Here is a 17,660-nt window from a genome sequence, read left to right on the forward strand (position 1 = left end):
CCACTCGTTTTGAAGCATCCCAAAACCAAATTGTAATGGTTGAGTTTGACACTTTCACAAACCAATGGGATCCACTCGGGCCACACGTTGGGATCAATATCAATACCATATCCTCAGTTGTTCATGCCAGTTGGGATGCTCGCGGCAACAGTGGGAAGATGGCTCACCTACAGATATTTTAAAAGCAAAGCCTCTGAGTCACTTTTCAAGCAGAAAAGAGACTTTGATAAAAATTTCCCAATTCCCATAATACCATCATTAATTTTTAAAAATTACATCATTTGGTCACCCAAAAAACCCCAAGAAAGAAATCTGTTAATGTGAGGTTTTTCATTGTTCGAGTGAGTTGGTGGATTGAACAAGACAATTAAACTTTATGTGGTCTAATTGAGCTCAGAGTCAGACCCTTAGGCATTGGTAACAAAAGCCTACAACTTTCACAATTTCTACAAATTTTTCTGCTAAATTTCTCAAAGGAATTATTGTCATTAATATTTTCAGTTTCAGACCAAAAAAAGAAAAAAGAAAAAAAAAGATAGCCTTTCTTCTCAAAATTAGCTTAAGTGATTTGCATTTGGAAAATTGAAATCCGCTTGAAACAGGTGGCTGGAGCTGTGATAGGGAAATATGGAGAGAGGGGCAGCGGCGAGAGAGAGAGTGTAGGGTTTTTTGAGTAGAAATTGAATTGCCTTGTTTGTTGAATGTAGCCATGTATTTATAGGGCTCTAGGCATCTAGAGTTTTTCAAAGAATATCTTCCTTATTCTTTCCCCAAATTGTAGAGATTGAGTCAATTAGGGATTTAATTGGGATTAAATCACTAATCAAATCACTAATTGATGATGATGTCTCCAACTTTAGATAATATCTTAATTTGGTGATATTATCTTTTTAAATAAAGGTAATATCTCATATTTAAGATAATATCCTTATTTTTAGTATCAATTAATTTGTTAAATAAATGGGCTCAATTAATTTAGAAATATTATTCTTGTCCACGTGGCGCCTTGTGATTGGAAGCCATAATATTTGTTCCCACAAACACCAGCATCAAATCTAGCAAGCCTGATAAACTATAAAGCAACTGAGTCCAGAAGAGCAAGCCCCCGGAAAGGATGATCCTTTAGAACATACTGATAGAGTACTGCCCCCAAAAGAGACCCAACTGAACCTATAGAGAATATATATCCCACATTCTCCTGCGTAAAGACTTGAATTGTTGAATTTATTTATTGGAAAATATACACGTATCTTAGTTTCTTAAATTCACTCTCATAAGCGACTGCCAAATACCTGAGAGAAAGATGGACCGTCCTTCGAGTCTGTATACCAGTAGAACATTCCGTCAAGGATGTTCAAGCTCAATGCAACATGTACAAGCACGGTCTCCACACATCAGGGCATTTCAATGTTGTCCACATAGATTTTCTGGCATCGATTAAATTCTGTCTGACCTGCTCCCAGCATGGAATATGAGATATTTAGCATGAAAAGAACCAAGAATCAACAGGAGTAAACGAAACTATTACCTGTGTGTAAGCGAAGTTGGGTGAATGAGGTTCATTGAGAAGAGTTCCAACTAAAAATACAAGTCCAGCTGGGATTGCCAACAAGCCGTATACTCCCTACCAGAGAAGAGGAAGAAAACAATATATTTTTCAACTGAAATATGAAAAGGAAAAGTTTCAAAGCTTTGAACTGCTATAATCAAAAGAAGCTGACCTTAGGGCCTATAAGATGAACAAAGATACCACTAACAGAGAATCCCACTAATGCCCCAATGGAGGAACTTAAGGCAAACAGACTTTGCACATCAGGTGCAAGTGAAGGATGATTAATACTGTTCTGTGCCTCACAGGCATCTATGGTGACATCTGCTGCAGCTACTCCAGCACTTCTTCCTGTTAATGACAAGACGGCAAATGCGAGGTGCAGCTTTTCATGGAACAATAACAGGAGCATGGAGATCACTCCCATAGAATCTATCATCAAGAAAACATGAACCAGCTAGTTAGGAAACCATGTCAGCAAGAAATTTCTAAAAACCCCAGATGGCATTTAAGGCAATGTGGTCTAAACACCATATGGCAAGTACTGACTTTTTTCCAAAAAAGCACAAAAGTCAAGGGATATTCACATCTATTCGACTACGAAAATGGAGCTAAAGCTTGTGGCATTTAAGGCAGAATGTAAACATATCAATGGGATCCCAAAATCGCTATGCAACCTTGAAAACCAACTTAAAAGTTTTTTACTTTTGAGCTAACAGGAAACTAATACTGGATCACTTACCAGCATAAATGAAATAAGGCCGTCTTCGATACCCAAAAATTGGGACAACATCCGTGAGGAGACCCCAGATAGGCTTGACAATCCAGGGAATATAAATAATTCCTTGATAAAATTGGGCTTCAGAAGGCTGCACTTTCTGCACATCTTCATGTAATATTCTGTGCCCACGCTAGAAAGAGCTCCACCCAGTCCTTGACTTAGTCCATAAACAACCATCACCCCCCATACAAAACTCTAATGCATTTCCATACAAAGCATTTTGAACCATTGGATTGGCGTGCAGAGAGCATCACAACACGCTTTTTGGGCTCATTTTCCTCCACAATATTAGCAGAGGGATCAAGACTCTCCTCCTCCTCCTCCTCCATCATCACTCACTTTCCTATACAGATTTTCAGAAAACAACACCAACCAAGTTTACAGATTAGTGTTTCCTGAACTGTGGGAACCTGTGTTCCTGAACTATGCTTGAAAATGAAGAACCCAGTTGAAGATTCAGATTTTCTCGAACTGGGTTTCTTCAAAGTGAAGCTTAGAACTTCTAATATTGGCTTTGGTTTCTGCTTAAATAAAAAACCTTGAACCCGCTGACAAAACCTCCAGCACATACAACACACAGAAAAAAAAACCAAAACATACAAACACAAAGACAATAGCTTTCTCAAATTAATTTTGCAATGATGGTCTAATTTATCCTTCTGAAAAGTAATAGATCAGGAAAAGGAAAACCAATTACTTCAAGTTCAAGATGCATCAAAATCCTGGTAGTAGCTAGCCCCAAGGTAATAGAACGAGTTGACTTTGACCAAACGGTTTACAGTTGCTTTGCACCCTATTTTAACTTAATTATCGAAATCCGGTCTTGGCTTTTGTTTTTACAGTGTTCCCGCCGTAGTGAACTCTCATCAACATTCTGTGTCAAGAAGTTAAACAGAAGAAAACCTACTTAATGGATCTCACCATATAAAGTTGGACTACCATGAAATACTTCTCCCATTAATAAGAAAAAATGTGGCAAATGACGAAAATATATAACAATAGTACATTCATCATAACTCTTTCAAGTAACAACCTAAAGCAACTTTGGCTTGGTCTTCTAAGTATGTTTCCGAAACCTAAGATGATTTTGACGTGAATGGTATATTGTTGGGCTATCTATCATCAACTCTGTTCACAAGGGAGACCAATTCAATGTTCTCTGTTTCTTGAGTTTCAATATCCTCTTTTGTATTCAAGATTTCAGTTGGAAGAATGGAGGAGTTGGGATCAACTCTAGGTACCAAAAATAGCAGACAAAGCGGAGCTAATCTCAAGAAGTTCCTAATCAGAATGGCCAGCCAGATATTATCAAATTGTGTCCGTGTAACCTTCAATACATGCAGTAAGATGCCTCCTCCCCATGTTGCTGAGAGAAGTCCAACATTATCGATTGACATGAGCAGAGCAAAAAAAGTTCCTTCGATTCCCGGAGGACAAAGCTTTGAGCTAAGCACAAGAAGAGGCATCCATTTGAGCCTTCCAGTCATTTGAGATACACTTTCATCAATCACAACAAAGAAATAATCTGGTATGCCAAATTTCAAATTCAATCGCAAGACCAGCATCAAATCTAGCGTTCCTGATAAACTGTAAACCAGTTGAGTCCAGAACAGCAAGTCCCGGAAAGGATGATCCTTTAGAACATTTTGATAGAGTACCGCCCCCAAAAGGGAACCAACTGAACCAATGGAGAATATATATCCAACATTCTCCTGCAAAAAAATGTGAATGATTAACTTTACTCACATTGCACAGAGTGGTCCCTTCAGGGACATCTGGTAAAATTGGAACGAGACATTGGACAGAGTGGTGTGAACTGAAGTCATGTAAAAGAAGTTTTAGCTGTTGACTTCTTATTCTCTAAAAATATACCGATTACTGAGATAATAAAATTCACTCTCATAAGTAATTGTCAAATACCTGTGAGAAAGATGGACCGCTCTTCGAGTCTGTATACCAGTAGAACATTCCATCAAGGATATTCAAGCTTAATGCAAGGGAAAAGTACATGTATAAGCATGGCCTCCATACATCAGGACATTTCAACGTTGTCCACATAGCCTTGCCAGCATCAATAAACTTCTGATTGACCTGTGCCCAGCATGCAATATTAGACCATGAGCATGAAAAGTGAAAAGAAAAGGACAAGAATCAAGAGGAGTAAAGGACTACCTGTGTGTAAGCCAAATTGGGAGAATGAGGTTCCTTAAGCAGAGTTCCAATTAAGAACACAAGTCCAAATGGGATTGCCAACAACCCGTATACCCCCTACCAAGGAAGAGGAACAAAAAAACTCATCTAATAAACAAAATATTTTTGTTTCAAACAGAAACATGAAAAGCAAAGAGAAATTTTAAGCTTTGAACAGCTACAAGTGAAAGAAGCTGACCTTAGGGCCTATAAGATGAACAAAGATACCACTAACAGAGAATCCCAGTAGTGCCCCAATGGAGGAACTCAGGGCACACAGGCTTTGCATATCGGCTGCAAGTGACGGATGATTAATACTGTTCTGTGCAACACAGGCATCTATGGTGACATCTGCTACAGCCACTCCAGCACTTCCAGCTATTAATGACAAAAGGGCAAGTGCAATGTGCAGCTTTTCATGGAATGATAGCACGAGCATGGAGATCACACCAATAGAACCTAATACAAACAAGACATTGACTAGCTTATCAGGAAACCGTATAAGCTAGAAATGGCTAAACGTGTCATCTCATGAAACAATCAATCCATGTGGCAAGTTCTGATTTTGTTTTCCCAAAAGAACACAAAAGTTAAACTGATATTCACATCTATTAGAATATAGACATTTAAAACTAAAGTTTGAGGCATTTACAATTTCGAATTTAACACTTAGAATGTTATCCTTAATTGAATATATGACATTGAACATCAAAACTAGAAAGAGTTTTAACTTTTGAGTTTACCTGCTACAATGAAATAAGGCCGTCTTCGATACCCGAAAATTGGGAGAACATCGGTGAGAAGACCCCAGAGAGGCTTGACAAGCCAAGGAATAGAAGTAATTCCTTGATAAAATTGTGCTTCAGAAGGCTGCACTTTTTGAACATCCTTCATGTAATATTCTGTGCCCACACGATAAAGAGCTCCACCCAGTCCTTGATTTATTCCATAAACAACCACCACCCCCATTACAAAACTCCAATGCATTTCCGCACACAGCATTTTGAACCAATTGATTGGTGTGCAGAGAGCACCAGAACACCCTTTTTTGGGCTCATTTTCTTCCACCATGTCACCAGAGGATTTAAGATCCTCCTCCTCCTCCACCATCACTCTCTTCCCAATACAGATTTACCAAAAACAACAACCCAGTAAACAGATCAGTGTTTCCTGAACAGTGGAAATCTGTTTCCTGCTTCGAATGAAAAACCCAGTTAAAGATTCAGTTTTTATCTGATTGGGTTCTTCACGGTGATTGATTCTCCTGATGGAAGCTTAGAATTTCTGATCTTGGTTTTGGTTGCTGCTTGATAACCTCGAACACACACAACACTAAGAAGGTAAAAAAACAAACACAAAGACGGCAGTAGCTTTCTCTAATTAATTCAGCAATGAATGTGAAATTTATTCTCTCCGCAAAATGATAGATATCTGGTAATGAAAGCCGAGGACTTCAAGTTCAGATGGATCCAATGCCTGGTAGATAGCTCCAAGGTAGCAGAAGGCCTCCTTGCCGCGAGGACTTTGACCAACCAACCGGTTTATCAATATCTGATTTTAGTTTTTAGTTTTTAGTTTTTACAGTTTAACCGTTGGGTAGTGCCTCGCTCTCATGTAAGAATCTGAAAGTTTCGGCCGCAAACATTCGACTCAGCAGAAAAGAAACAAGAGAAAGGTAATTGCTTTCTCAAAAGTCACCAACCCGCCAAGATGGTCAGAAATTCCGATTTTTTTTCCTCTTTAATTTTTTAATTTTTTAATTTTTTATTATTTAAAAATATACAAATTTATAAATAAACTCAATTCTAGACATGTATTTATAAAAAAAATCCAAGCACTATTTAAATATAGAAACACATCCAAAATCAATCTCAAAGTCAACTTTTTGGGTGTGTTTATAAATGGGTTTTGAGTATGTGTAATGATGAGTTTTGGGTGTGTTTATATGTTTAAATAGTGCTTGAGTTTTTTTATAATTTCAACTCCCATTTTGAGTGTTTTAGTGAAACTCCGTTAAAAATAAGTATTTAAAAGGAATAATATCATGTACATGGGACTTCCCTAGTTATGATGTTCTGACACGTGGCTGAATGCCACTGGCTCCATGAGCACGGAAGTGGGGACATGTGAGTCATAAGGATATATAGCTTCCGCTTGTGACAAGGTGAAGTCTCTGCCTTTCTGGAACTGGAAAGACGTGTGTTAAAAGGCCGATCTTGTTCTGATTTGATTTGTGTTATTAGTTCACTTGTTATGGTGCGGGTAAATGAGAAAGTTCCATATTTCTTGAACTTATAACATAGTCTTAATAAACAAATATGTATCATAGCATGGGTAGATTCGTAACACCACGTGGTCATTGACAATATATAACTGTCACGCTTGAATACTTCCCAATCAAAGCTCACAGAGAGTCACACAAAAGATTGTTCAATCACGAGATGCCACATACTCAAAATTACTTAACTCAATGGTGGAGAGTAGGAATTGGATGTTTATATGATTCATGAACCTTAGGGAGATGATAGCGCTTTTGATTAAACTAATGTATGTAATTAGTGTGCTCATTGGACTAGGTTAACCACAAAACCTAATGCATCCTGAAATGGACTGTTTTTTTTCCCTCAAAGAAAACCCAAGAGCTTAATTATGATTTTTATTATACATGCTTTAAGAAAAAGGGGAATAAAATGGATCCAACTTGGTTGGTTTAAGTAGCTTGCCTCCTGTCAACATGTTAGAGCCATTGGAGAGAGGTTTCTCCCAAGAACAAATCTTGATGCGAGTTTGATTAGGCAATAACAATGAAAGTGTTCTATTTTTAATGTCGATTAACCATTACAGACCAAAAAGGGCAATGAGCCTATGAGGAATGAAAAGATTTGAACTTTATTGTCTTCGTCTTGCTTTTTGCTTCTTCTTCCTCCTTGTTTTAAATCTTATCCATTTTTTCCTGTTTTATTCGTGGCGGTTTTATTGACCTTAGCAGAAGTGGGTTAATGAAGACTACTTATAGCAGAGTAGAATGGCACTAACTTCCCGACTTCTTTTTTGCCAAATTAAGATTCATGCATCATCAACATTGGATGAATAGAGTAAAGTTAACAAATCATATTGACATTTAGAAAGTGGAAGAGCAAAAGTTAGTGGAACCCCCAAATAAACATTAGTTCCAAAGATCTACTCTGTACACGACTGACCTGCAGTCAAAAAAAATGCAGAGCACGAATCTTGTAAAGAGCACAAAAACCTCAACATGAAGAAGTTGAGTTCCACCAGTTGCCTAGTATCTCTCAAAATCCATTCACAAACACCCATTAACAAACCATTAACAGCACAGCTGGATGTATCCTTGCTTCAAACCGTGATCTTCAAAAAATCTGCAATTTGATGATGCCTTTCCCCGTCCGTCCAACATGGAATCGTGATTTCCTCAGGCCAAAGGGATCTGATTCTTGAAACGGCTCCTTCAGCAGAAGCATTCTCGGTCTCACTGTTCATAGCCTGCCTTGATGTATATCGAAAGTCCAATTCTTGTTCAGCCAACTGTAAGTATCATTTGAAACATTACATTTAGCAGCAACCAGCTACCCTGTGAAATGCCTCTATCCGTGTGGAAATGGGCAGGCGACTCAAATCTTCATGTGATTTATAGTAAAGCATCTTGTGCACATAGAACATCATATAACACTGTGAAGCTCTTACAATTCCCTCGTCAACCTCATTAATCCAAGCATTGTCACATTTGTACCACTGGTTTTTTATGCGTAAATACGTCACATAATGGCCGGATTCTAGTGTCCCAGAATGAGTAACTACTGCAAAAATCTCAAATTCTGTAGATATATCAGATTCATCCCCCTCAAAAGCAAAGATCCTATTTCCAAATCTGTTTCTGACAATTGAAGAAGACAGATATGGAGTCATGTCTAGGGAGAAAGGAAAATGCAAATAGCTGTCAATTTTCCTCATCATTTTTCTGACAAGGGAGTGCTCAAATCGTTTTATATGCAAACACAACACCAACGGGAGCTTTCTGATGGACATTTGCTTTGATGAGTCTCGCAATTCTTCACAGTTCTGACAGTACAGTTTTTGGTCTGATCCCAACTTCTCTGGTTTTGTAAACAAGTCTAAACAACCTAAAAGAGTAGATGAACTGCTGTTGTCATTTGGTTTGACGGGCTTATTAGATGCATCTGACCAAGAACAATGGCTTGTGTCTAAGTTGAGTGATATGTCCAAACAAGGGTCATAAGTTGTTGAGGTGAATCCACAAGTCATACAAGTGACATCGGACCTCAACAGTCCTGAGAATACCCTATGAGCAATACACTGGCAATCTCCGGTATCTGTGAAACAGAGGATAACTTCATAAGTACAAGACAACTATTAAACAATGTAAAAACAACAATTGCACATGCATCTATTACTTCTACAGTATCCTATGAAGGTGTACACAACTCATCCAATCCTTTTGAGATTCTTGAACTTCTTTAGATACAGTAATAGATGGCTCCATAGTTCTACATCCTTCTAAACAGTGTCAATGTGCTTCCAAGTATAATCCCTCTCTTGAAAACATAAAAGGCAAGACCATAATGCCAACAGTCGACCCATAATTACCTCTAGTTTGGTTCCTTGCTTTGCTTTCTTTCTCATGGATCCCATCTAAGACTGAAATGAAGAACTCATGAGCATCCTGCTGCTCGTAACTTGCCAGATTTTCTGAATGCTGCCACCAACTTCAAGTAAAAGATAGTGTGGATCAGTTGAAAAGTAAGTCTACTGCATGTATCAATTAAGAAAATACAAGCACACAAGAACTAACAAGGGATTTAGCATCACATATCAAATAAGAATTTGATCCAAAATCAGAAAAATGGTGCCATCATTTCCAAAAATTCTATGTCACTTCTAAATAGATTAATGTGAAGAATCCAACTAACGTATACAAAGAAAAATGCAATTCTGTTGAGTATCTTTCTTGAAGCCCGGCTTAGACATACACATTATGCAATTTGCATGTATACAACTTAGAAAGTTATTACTTCATCTCCACTTGCTAAGAGAGCAATATAACACTTCCTATACTTATCCAGGGAACTTCAAAACCGACAAATTGCAGAGACAAAAACTGGCAATGAAAATCCTGAAACAAATGTTTATCCAATATAAATCAATCATTTGTTGTAGTTGTTTCTTTGTTCGGGCTTCGGCCCCCATAGTATCAAGTACAATATAAATCATTCATCAAATCACAAAACCAAGCATTATTAACTTGGCAAGATATGCTGTAACCAAAGAGCACACTGGCAGAGCAATGTCAGACCTGTAAAGAAATTGCGCCGGGCTATAAGGAGTCCGATCCCCCAAATACACAGCCGAGAAAATACCATGAAGTTCGCAAGGCAAACACAGCCGATTCGCAGTCCTTTTCCGGCATGTTTTGGGGTTATGCCGATCACTCAAGAAGTAATTTCTCAAAGGAGGTGCATGTAGTAGTGCTTGCAACACAGAATTCATGAAACAAGTATTGCCCAAATTATTCAATCCCCTCAAACCCAATGGGTAACACGATTTGGCCCTCTGATCTCTCGTCCAAGCCGACTTTTCGGCCTTCTTCAAATCCACTAATTCTACACCTGAACCCAGCCTCTTCCTTTCACACAGTCTCTCTCCTATACTGTCTGCACTATTTGTGCTATACGGCAAGTCCACCATGTGTTTAGACATCACAGTCTTATCAAAATCAGGATCATAGACCTGATCAGAGCACGCACAGCAATAAAGCTCAGCCCTTTCAACGTCCACAGCTAAATAGTGGCCAATCTCAGACTGGGTATGCAAAAGGGCGTGGCTTGAGCATGAGATTGAAGAGCAAATCAAACAAATATAGAGTCTACCTTGATACCCATTACAGAAACTGCATCTGGGTACCTCTGTGCCAGGATTCTGAACACTTGTCCTTCCATTTGGGGTGGTCTTGAGGCACTTTTGGAGTGATTTATAGCCACTCAAGCCATGTTTGAGCTTGTAAGCTGAAAGGTGCTTGCAGGGTTTTGGGTTTGTGTATGAAGGTTTTCTAGTCGACATCTTTGATAGAGATTGAGAAAGGAAGCTCTGATTCGTTACAAATCAAAAAAACAAAAACTTCATTAACAAAAATGGCAATATTATTAGATTAATAATAAATAATAAAGATTAACAAGGCAAGATCCAATATTCCAGTAAAGAGATGGACTGGGAACAAAGGTCTGGATTTGTTTCGGTGGATGGTTATGGTGAGAGACAGAGGAAAAAAGGCAGGGCTTTCTGTGCTCTGTTTAGGGATGACTTGAAGAAGGGGGGATGAAGAAGGTGCCCTTAGAGCATAAATTATGATTTCTATACCGACTCGTAGAGTCTTCTCATGGAGCGTATAGTATTTCCTTTGGAAAATAAGAAAATAAAAATAAAAATAACTTTTAAAAGAGTAGTGAAATTATATTCAGGGTTTTCGTAGCACGTGGAGCAAAGCACTTTACTTATCCACTTCCTATTTTGAAGGAAATCTAAACCGTCCAAATTTTCATCACAGTGATCAGGTCCGTCAAACAGCTAGGAGACAATGATGCCCCATCCATCATGTAGGGTTTTTGGGCTAATCTCTGTTGATTTTAATATTTTATATTCTTTACATTTTACATTTCTTTATAAAATATAATTCACACACATCAAGTTAATTCTGATTTTGATTAAAAAAGAAAAGGATAACAATAATAAGTGAGACTTATAACATCGATATCGGCCTCAACTTAATAACATGTATAAATGAAAGCATATGTATAGTCCAATAAATGGAAGCATGGTATGGTCTCAAATTAATGTTTATAAAATGCGTAGTTACAAGTTTGACAAGAAACAAACAATCTGTTTCGTTAGAAGTCTCAAGTCACTGAATCAACATCGGATGAATTATCCGTCACAGTATGCCGAGTTTATGAAGGGAGCAGTAACTTTTAAGCTGTCTGGATGTCTCATCGAGCTTTACAAAAGAACAGAAATAATGTCTCTTCTAGCTTTACAGAAAAAAGGGTAATTATCAGTCATATAGTGCCCCTGCCAATGTACTGATTGCCATGAATTGTTTTAGACAAAGCTGAAGAAAAATGCTTTCATATATCAACCATCAACCTTTCAACAAACACTTCCCATCTCGGGTGTATACCACGCCTGTCTCCATCTCTAGCATATCCCGGCCCTCGTCTCTCTCTCTCTCTCTCTCTCATATGACATCCTCATGTGATGAGAGAGATAGAGACAAGAGTACCTGTAAGTTGTAACACTAGAGTTTTCCCCAACCTTTGGTGCGTTAGAAAGGAGAGAAAGAGAGACTGCACTATGGGCATTTGAGCACATGCCTCACATCATGTAGAGTGACAACAATCCAGATTAGCACTTTGGATGAGGTTGAGGATACGTCAACATACACATTAAACTTTTCTTGCACTTTGTACACCGCACAATGCACCAAGCACTCTGCATAGATCATACACACTAAGAGACTTGAGAAAGTGCTGGCGGATGTGGGTGAGATTTTGGTCCTGAAAACGTGGCCTAGGGGAGACAACAAATCTAGAGTTAATTTATCTACATAGACAACTAAAAGGGTTGGTAGAAGTCCACTTTGATTCCATCAGAATCTATGTATCTTGTAGAAACAGAAATTCAGCGTAATGACAATCAGTAACCAAGCATTTAGTTTAAGTTCATATATTCAGATTTTCCTTCATCAAGTGCCAAGGCTATGAACAAACCAACAACAACTGCTTCTAGTCAAAGAAACCAAAAGAAATGGATCTGCAAGGATGAACTGATATGACCAATTCAAGGGCCAAAACTTGTAATTGTCAACATGCGGAGGTTCTAATTGTCAACATTATCAATGGGCTAGCTAAATCAGTCTTCTGATGTACTTTAATTACAGCAGCGGACTTGGGAAGAGTTAGGAACAAAACTAATGCACTCAAACTAGCAGAGAAATCGAAATCAGCATAAGTCTCATGCATTAATTGTTGCAATTGTTGTACCAGTACAGGCAAAACCCTGGTGCCTTGGAACATCAAAATTAGGGATTTCAGTGAACAACACAACAATGCACATATGAACAGCTGGATCAAACTGCAAAAATTTGCAAACTTCTCAGCCATACAAGCTCAAAATTCAGCCAAATCAACAAAACCAAATTCACACAACCAGAGTCATTTATTCATACACAACATCCAAGATCAGATACACGGATAGGATACAAAGTCACAGATACCCAGAAGCAAATAATTCCCATAAACACTTATTTTGCTTGAAAGTGCATACATTTAAGTCATAAAGACGATAAAAGGTTGAGACTTTTCAAGAATTCTAATCGAAAGTAGAGAACTTTCAAGAAACAACACGGCCAACAACTGGGTACTTAGCTTCGAACTTCTTCTCCCAGTCGGTGAGGACGCCGATCTCCTTCTCCGAGAGGCCGTCGAGGGAGGCAGTGATGTCTTCTTCGTTCTTGGTCATCTTCGCCAGAGCTCTGCTGGCGTCCTTGCCCGCGAACATCGCGTACGGCCCTCCAGGCCCGTAAAACGACTTGCCGTCCGTCACGTCAAAGACGCGACCTTTCAGTGCCACGTATATCGGCTTTGATGGGTCGGTGCCGTTGTATTGGATCAGCTGCTGTGCTGTTAGCTCCATGGTTGTGTTCACACAGATGCTAAGGAGGACGACAAAGACTTCAGATGTTGTGGCTATCGGAGTAATTGCTTGATTATTCGATTGCCTGATTTTTAAGATTCTCAACCACCAAAATAATTAAAAATCTTTATTTTCAGTAATATTTTTTTTTTATTAAAAGTCACTTTTAGTCCTGTAATTTGGCACTTTAATTACTTTTGACTACGTAGTTTCAATTTGACCATGTAGTTTCGTTTTGTAGTAATTGAGACAAGTTAAGATTCTCACAATTTCTTGACGGTGCAATGGATAATTTCGTCAATTCAAAATTCTTGAGCATAAAATCTCATCTAAAACTCCCATAATTTCATATTATGGCTTGAAATTGATCATTTGGGTTTAGGGTTTTTTAGAAATTGGGATTAGTGGTTGAATTTCGAGCTATAATATGAAATGGGGAGAATTTCAGACAAGCTTTTACTCTCGAGGGTTTTGGGTTGACAAAATTGCCCCTTATATCGTTAAAGAATTTGACAAGAATACTAACATGTCCTTGAATTGCTACAAATACGAAACTACAATGACAAAATTAACGGAATTAAAACTACAGGTCAAAAGTAGTTGAAGTGCCAAACTATAAAGACCAAAAGTGATTTTTGGCTTTTTTTTATATATAAAGAACAGTGGATATTAAAAGTGAGAATTTTATTTCTACCCAAAAAAGTAAAGTTTTGATTTTATTTCTTTTTTTAAATATATTCTTTGGGTTTTCTCGTGATTGTCGCGTCAAAAACCCAGTTGGAAGTATCTAGTTCATTTAAATTCAAATGACTTTTGCTATTCAAATCAAAACATTTTTGTTGAATTTAAACATTGGATGAGGCACTGGTTTACAGTTTAAATTAACGAGGCACCGTTAACTGATGCGATGCGACTAGCTAAGTTACTTATTTTCACATCGTTAAAAAGTTCCCAACTTCGACGTCAAATCTCCCCTACTCATTGACATAAATAAAGTAAATAATCGACCCTTGATTCCGTAAGATCCCAATTCAGGAGAGTCGCAACTCCCCACTCAACTGATTCGTCAATACCTTAGCCCCAACCTAACAAAGCACAATTCAATTTGGATTACCATCAAAACTGCTAGCAAAATTAAAGTGTTAAAATATAGATTTCATGATAATCAATTGAGTCACTAGAACAAGTACTACAGGCTCAGTGTCTACGGCCACAAAATTTAGTTATATCATTCAGAACTCGAAAGAATCACATTATAGAGACCAGCCATGTGTCGTTTGCCAGTAAACAGCAATAGGATCTCATCCTGCGTCTGCAAATGCCATTCATCTTTTTATCTTGAGATTAGCCCAACATTGATGTCAATATAGAGGAATGCCACCACCTGAGTACTCAACCTCCTGAAATTTGGACCAAACAAAAATGGTTAAGGGTGCCCTAAGGTTAATTTAAGGCTACGAAACAGCTAGGAGAAGCCACCAAGAATGGCATTAGGGCCAAATGGCAACTCAACTCTTGCTGAGTGTACCAGTAAATTGCAAATTTTGAAAAAAAACGATAATATGATGACATGCATGAAATGTGCAATTTACAGATTTTTTGCTGTTTTAGATGGGAGTTCCAAGATATTAAGAAGCTCAAAACAACCAAGGTGTCAGCATTCAACTGTCAGAAGAGTACTGTAATGTGTGATATGATATGGGTTGTACATGGGTGTATATGGGCCACAAGTGTGCGTGTAGAGAGTAGCAATGAGATTGTAATCTTCCCACTGGAAGCCTGCAGTTCCTTGTAAACATTCATTGAAACTTTTCCAATACAATTCTTCGTTATTATTTATACAGCTCATGCAGCTTGTAATATCTTCCCGCCACTTACAACTTACTAACACAGCAACTACCTCATCCACTTGATTATTAGCTTGAACTATCCTCCCTAACTATCTCCGCCTAGCTGCTATGTTACTAACTCACTCAGAAGCTCACTCAGCTGCCTGGTTCTTTATTTATCATGTGCTGGAAAAGCACAAAGTTGTTTAGAAGCATTTAATGACTAAAATTTAATCTGATTATGGACAGCCTATGATATTCTCCCTCCCTACAGTGAAGAGGGAGGGAGAGTTCTCCACTACAAGAAACTTTATTTTGCTAGGAACTGTTTTTTAAATCAACTTCACTATACAAGTTGGATGAATCAGTGTAAGTCAAGAATGGTTCCATGGTTGCGATTGCTTAGGTAAAAACAGTGGTGCAGACATTTTTAGAGCAAATGGCATGCTTCAAAATAAATTGAGAAAATCCCGCATGCCAGATGAATTTCACCTCAGGAGGAAGAATTTTACCTGAGCAGGGGGTAAGGATGAAACCCAATCAGATGCATGTGTAGGAAGCAACCCCAAAGTGTTAAGCTGCCAAGAAAAATGAAAATTTAACAAACAGGATTTCTAAGAAGATAAACCATAGGGGATTAAAGCAAGTAAAGGAGAACAAATATAATTCACCTTCCAAACACCCAGTGCTAAACCTCCCAAATTAAGGGCAATGAATAGCAACTTTGGGGCAATAAGATCTACTTTGCTGTCCTTGTAGGGCTCAAAAACTGCAGAATCACATTAAAAGAGAGAAGAAATAAACTGCCGAGCAAATAAAGTACATGCATGAATCAACTGAAAAACACATAAAATATGTCCTCGATAAAATTTGCATGGATATATGAAGGTGGTAAAAAGTCCTGTGAAAACTACAGTTAACAGGAAATAAAGAAGAAGAAAAAGAAAAAAAGTTCAATATGCAACATCTCGGCAATCAATCATGCCAAACAACATTTATAAGAAGTAGATAGTCACGTAAGCGAGACCAGTAAATGGAGCACTACATTAACTGCCCAAAGGCCATGAATGGTGGTTATTTGAAAGCACTTGCATGATGATACAGCAATATGGACAAGCAAGTATAATACAGGATTTCATGTTAGGCAGAGAAGAAACTTAATGTTTTTCCATCCTTATCATTCCCCTATACATAGAGAGGATCGATGGGTGAAAAAAAAAATTACCAACAGTTGTATGGGAAGAAAAAGTATAGTAGGCATCTTACCCTTTCCTACACCCTGTAAGGCACTTATGGGCTGCCAAAGAGCAGAAAATGTGATTCCAATGCTAAACAAATGCACTGTACTTCCAGCCATCCACATCATGAAGCCCATCATTAGCAAATTCTTGAATGGGGCCTGCGCAACTTCCCAAGCTTTCTGCTCAAACATAAAGAAGCCATGAGATCCCAAAAATCCAAACTATCGAATATCACTGGTATAACAAGGGTAAACAAAATTCAGTAAAGAAACAGCTAAAAGGGTGATCCATCCTCAATCTAAACCATGCTCCGCATCAAATCTTTCTCATAATTTGTGATCAGATTACTAAGTTCAGATGTAAAGGTACAATTTTTTAACCCCTCCAAATGTCCGAAATCCTGGGTCTAAAAGACGAACGCAAAAAACCCTAAATACTTCAATGTTTCAATAGATGTAAATTTGGGGGGGGGAATAAAAACCTGCGCTTTCCAAGTAGATTCGGCATCCTTCTTCTGGCGACTCACAGTTGAATCGTCCTAGAGAAAAACATAAAAACCCCAATCAAATAAATTGAAACGAATCCAAATCCCAATTGGACGAGGAAGAAAGAGAGGAAAGGGCAAAGAACCTGTTCGAGGGAGGTGCGAGAGAAGCCAGGAGGATCAGGGACGTCGCGGGAAGAAGGGGAGGTTGAGTTGTCAGTCAAGTCAACGGCCCATCTTCGACCTGCTCCCATCACTCCCTTTCCTTTCTCCATCTACTTCTTCTCTTCTCTTCTCTTCTACTTTCACTCAGTCAGAAACTAGAGATTTGATAGGAATATGCGCTCTCTCAACACAATGCCTCGGGTCGGCTTCTTGGTTTTTAGCTTGGTTTTTTCTTTTTCAATTAAAAATAAAGTTGTTGCTGGGTTCAATTTTCAATTGATGTCATATGTCGTACTCATGTGTCACTCTGTAATTTCGAGGCAAAATTAAAAGGGAAAAACTCATTTCATTCTGTTAATTTAATTTAATTTGTTTAAGTTCTTGGATTTTGATTCCAATATCCCAATTCGGGCTAGTGGAAATGCTGACCCGCTAGTATCGAAACGGGCCAAGCCCAAGTATGCCTTCTGAAAACCATAGCCCAACTCCACCGCCCTAATTGTGTCAGCCTACTAATGCCTCAATTAATCTGCGGAAAAGGAACTCGAACTAGAGTGCATAGGGACTCACTACCTCTAGCCAACTAGCTTGACCCAAGCTGACATTTTGTTCACCTTTTAGTTGATCACACCCGGACGGACGCCGTTCAAAATTTACAGTTCTTCTTATTGAAGTAGTGTTTCGTGACTTTCATCAG

General features: G+C 38.3%; 4 protein-coding genes and 1 pseudogene across 5 annotated transcripts; all 5 read right to left on the reverse strand.

Moving 5' to 3' along the window:
• Positions 1–938: 938 nt before the first annotated feature.
• On the reverse strand, positions 939–3,121 carry LOC103320716 (putative folate-biopterin transporter 2; annotated as a pseudogene). The gene is made up of 5 exons (XR_016124259.1): positions 2,292–3,121; positions 1,722–1,981; positions 1,529–1,624; positions 1,293–1,453; positions 939–1,198 (listed from the first exon to the last, which is right to left on the reverse strand). The product of XR_016124259.1 is annotated as a putative folate-biopterin transporter 2 (transcript).
• A 145-nt stretch (positions 3,122–3,266) lies between these two features.
• Positions 3,267–6,059, reverse strand: LOC103320714 (putative folate-biopterin transporter 2). Its single transcript, XM_089046393.1, has 5 exons — positions 5,264–6,059; positions 4,720–4,979; positions 4,503–4,598; positions 4,251–4,421; positions 3,267–4,042 (listed from the first exon to the last, which is right to left on the reverse strand). The coding sequence occupies exons 1-5, from the start codon at positions 5,628–5,630 to the stop codon at positions 3,443–3,445; spliced, it is 1,494 nt and encodes a 497-aa protein (XP_088902519.1). The 5' UTR covers positions 5,631–6,059; the 3' UTR covers positions 3,267–3,442.
• A 1,552-nt stretch (positions 6,060–7,611) lies between these two features.
• Positions 7,612–10,916, reverse strand: UBP22 (ubiquitin-specific protease 22). The gene is made up of 3 exons (XM_008222426.2): positions 9,853–10,916; positions 9,147–9,265; positions 7,612–8,872 (listed from the first exon to the last, which is right to left on the reverse strand). Exons 1-3 carry the CDS (start codon positions 10,614–10,616, stop codon positions 8,094–8,096), a joined length of 1,662 nt encoding a protein of 553 aa, XP_008220648.1. The 5' UTR covers positions 10,617–10,916; the 3' UTR covers positions 7,612–8,093.
• Positions 10,917–12,748: 1,832 nt separating this feature from the next.
• Positions 12,749–13,334, reverse strand: MAPR2 (membrane-associated progesterone binding protein 2). The gene has a single exon (XM_008222425.2). The coding sequence runs from the start codon at positions 13,242–13,244 to the stop codon at positions 12,942–12,944; it is 303 nt and encodes a 100-aa protein (XP_008220647.1). The 5' UTR covers positions 13,245–13,334; the 3' UTR covers positions 12,749–12,941.
• A 1,044-nt stretch (positions 13,335–14,378) lies between these two features.
• LOC103320711 (ER membrane protein complex subunit-like protein) lies at positions 14,379–17,205 on the reverse strand. The gene is made up of 6 exons (XM_008222424.2): positions 16,945–17,205; positions 16,796–16,852; positions 16,340–16,493; positions 15,745–15,842; positions 15,586–15,651; positions 14,379–14,644 (listed from the first exon to the last, which is right to left on the reverse strand). The coding sequence occupies exons 1-6, from the start codon at positions 17,071–17,073 to the stop codon at positions 14,606–14,608; spliced, it is 543 nt and encodes a 180-aa protein (XP_008220646.1). The 5' UTR covers positions 17,074–17,205; the 3' UTR covers positions 14,379–14,605.
• Positions 17,206–17,660: the final 455 nt, after the last annotated feature.

Source organism: Prunus mume, linkage group LG2 (genome assembly GCF_029339155.1).
Source record: "Prunus mume cultivar Tortuosa linkage group LG2, ASM2933915v1, whole genome shotgun sequence".
Classification (NCBI taxonomy): domain Eukaryota; kingdom Viridiplantae; phylum Streptophyta; class Magnoliopsida; order Rosales; family Rosaceae; genus Prunus; species Prunus mume.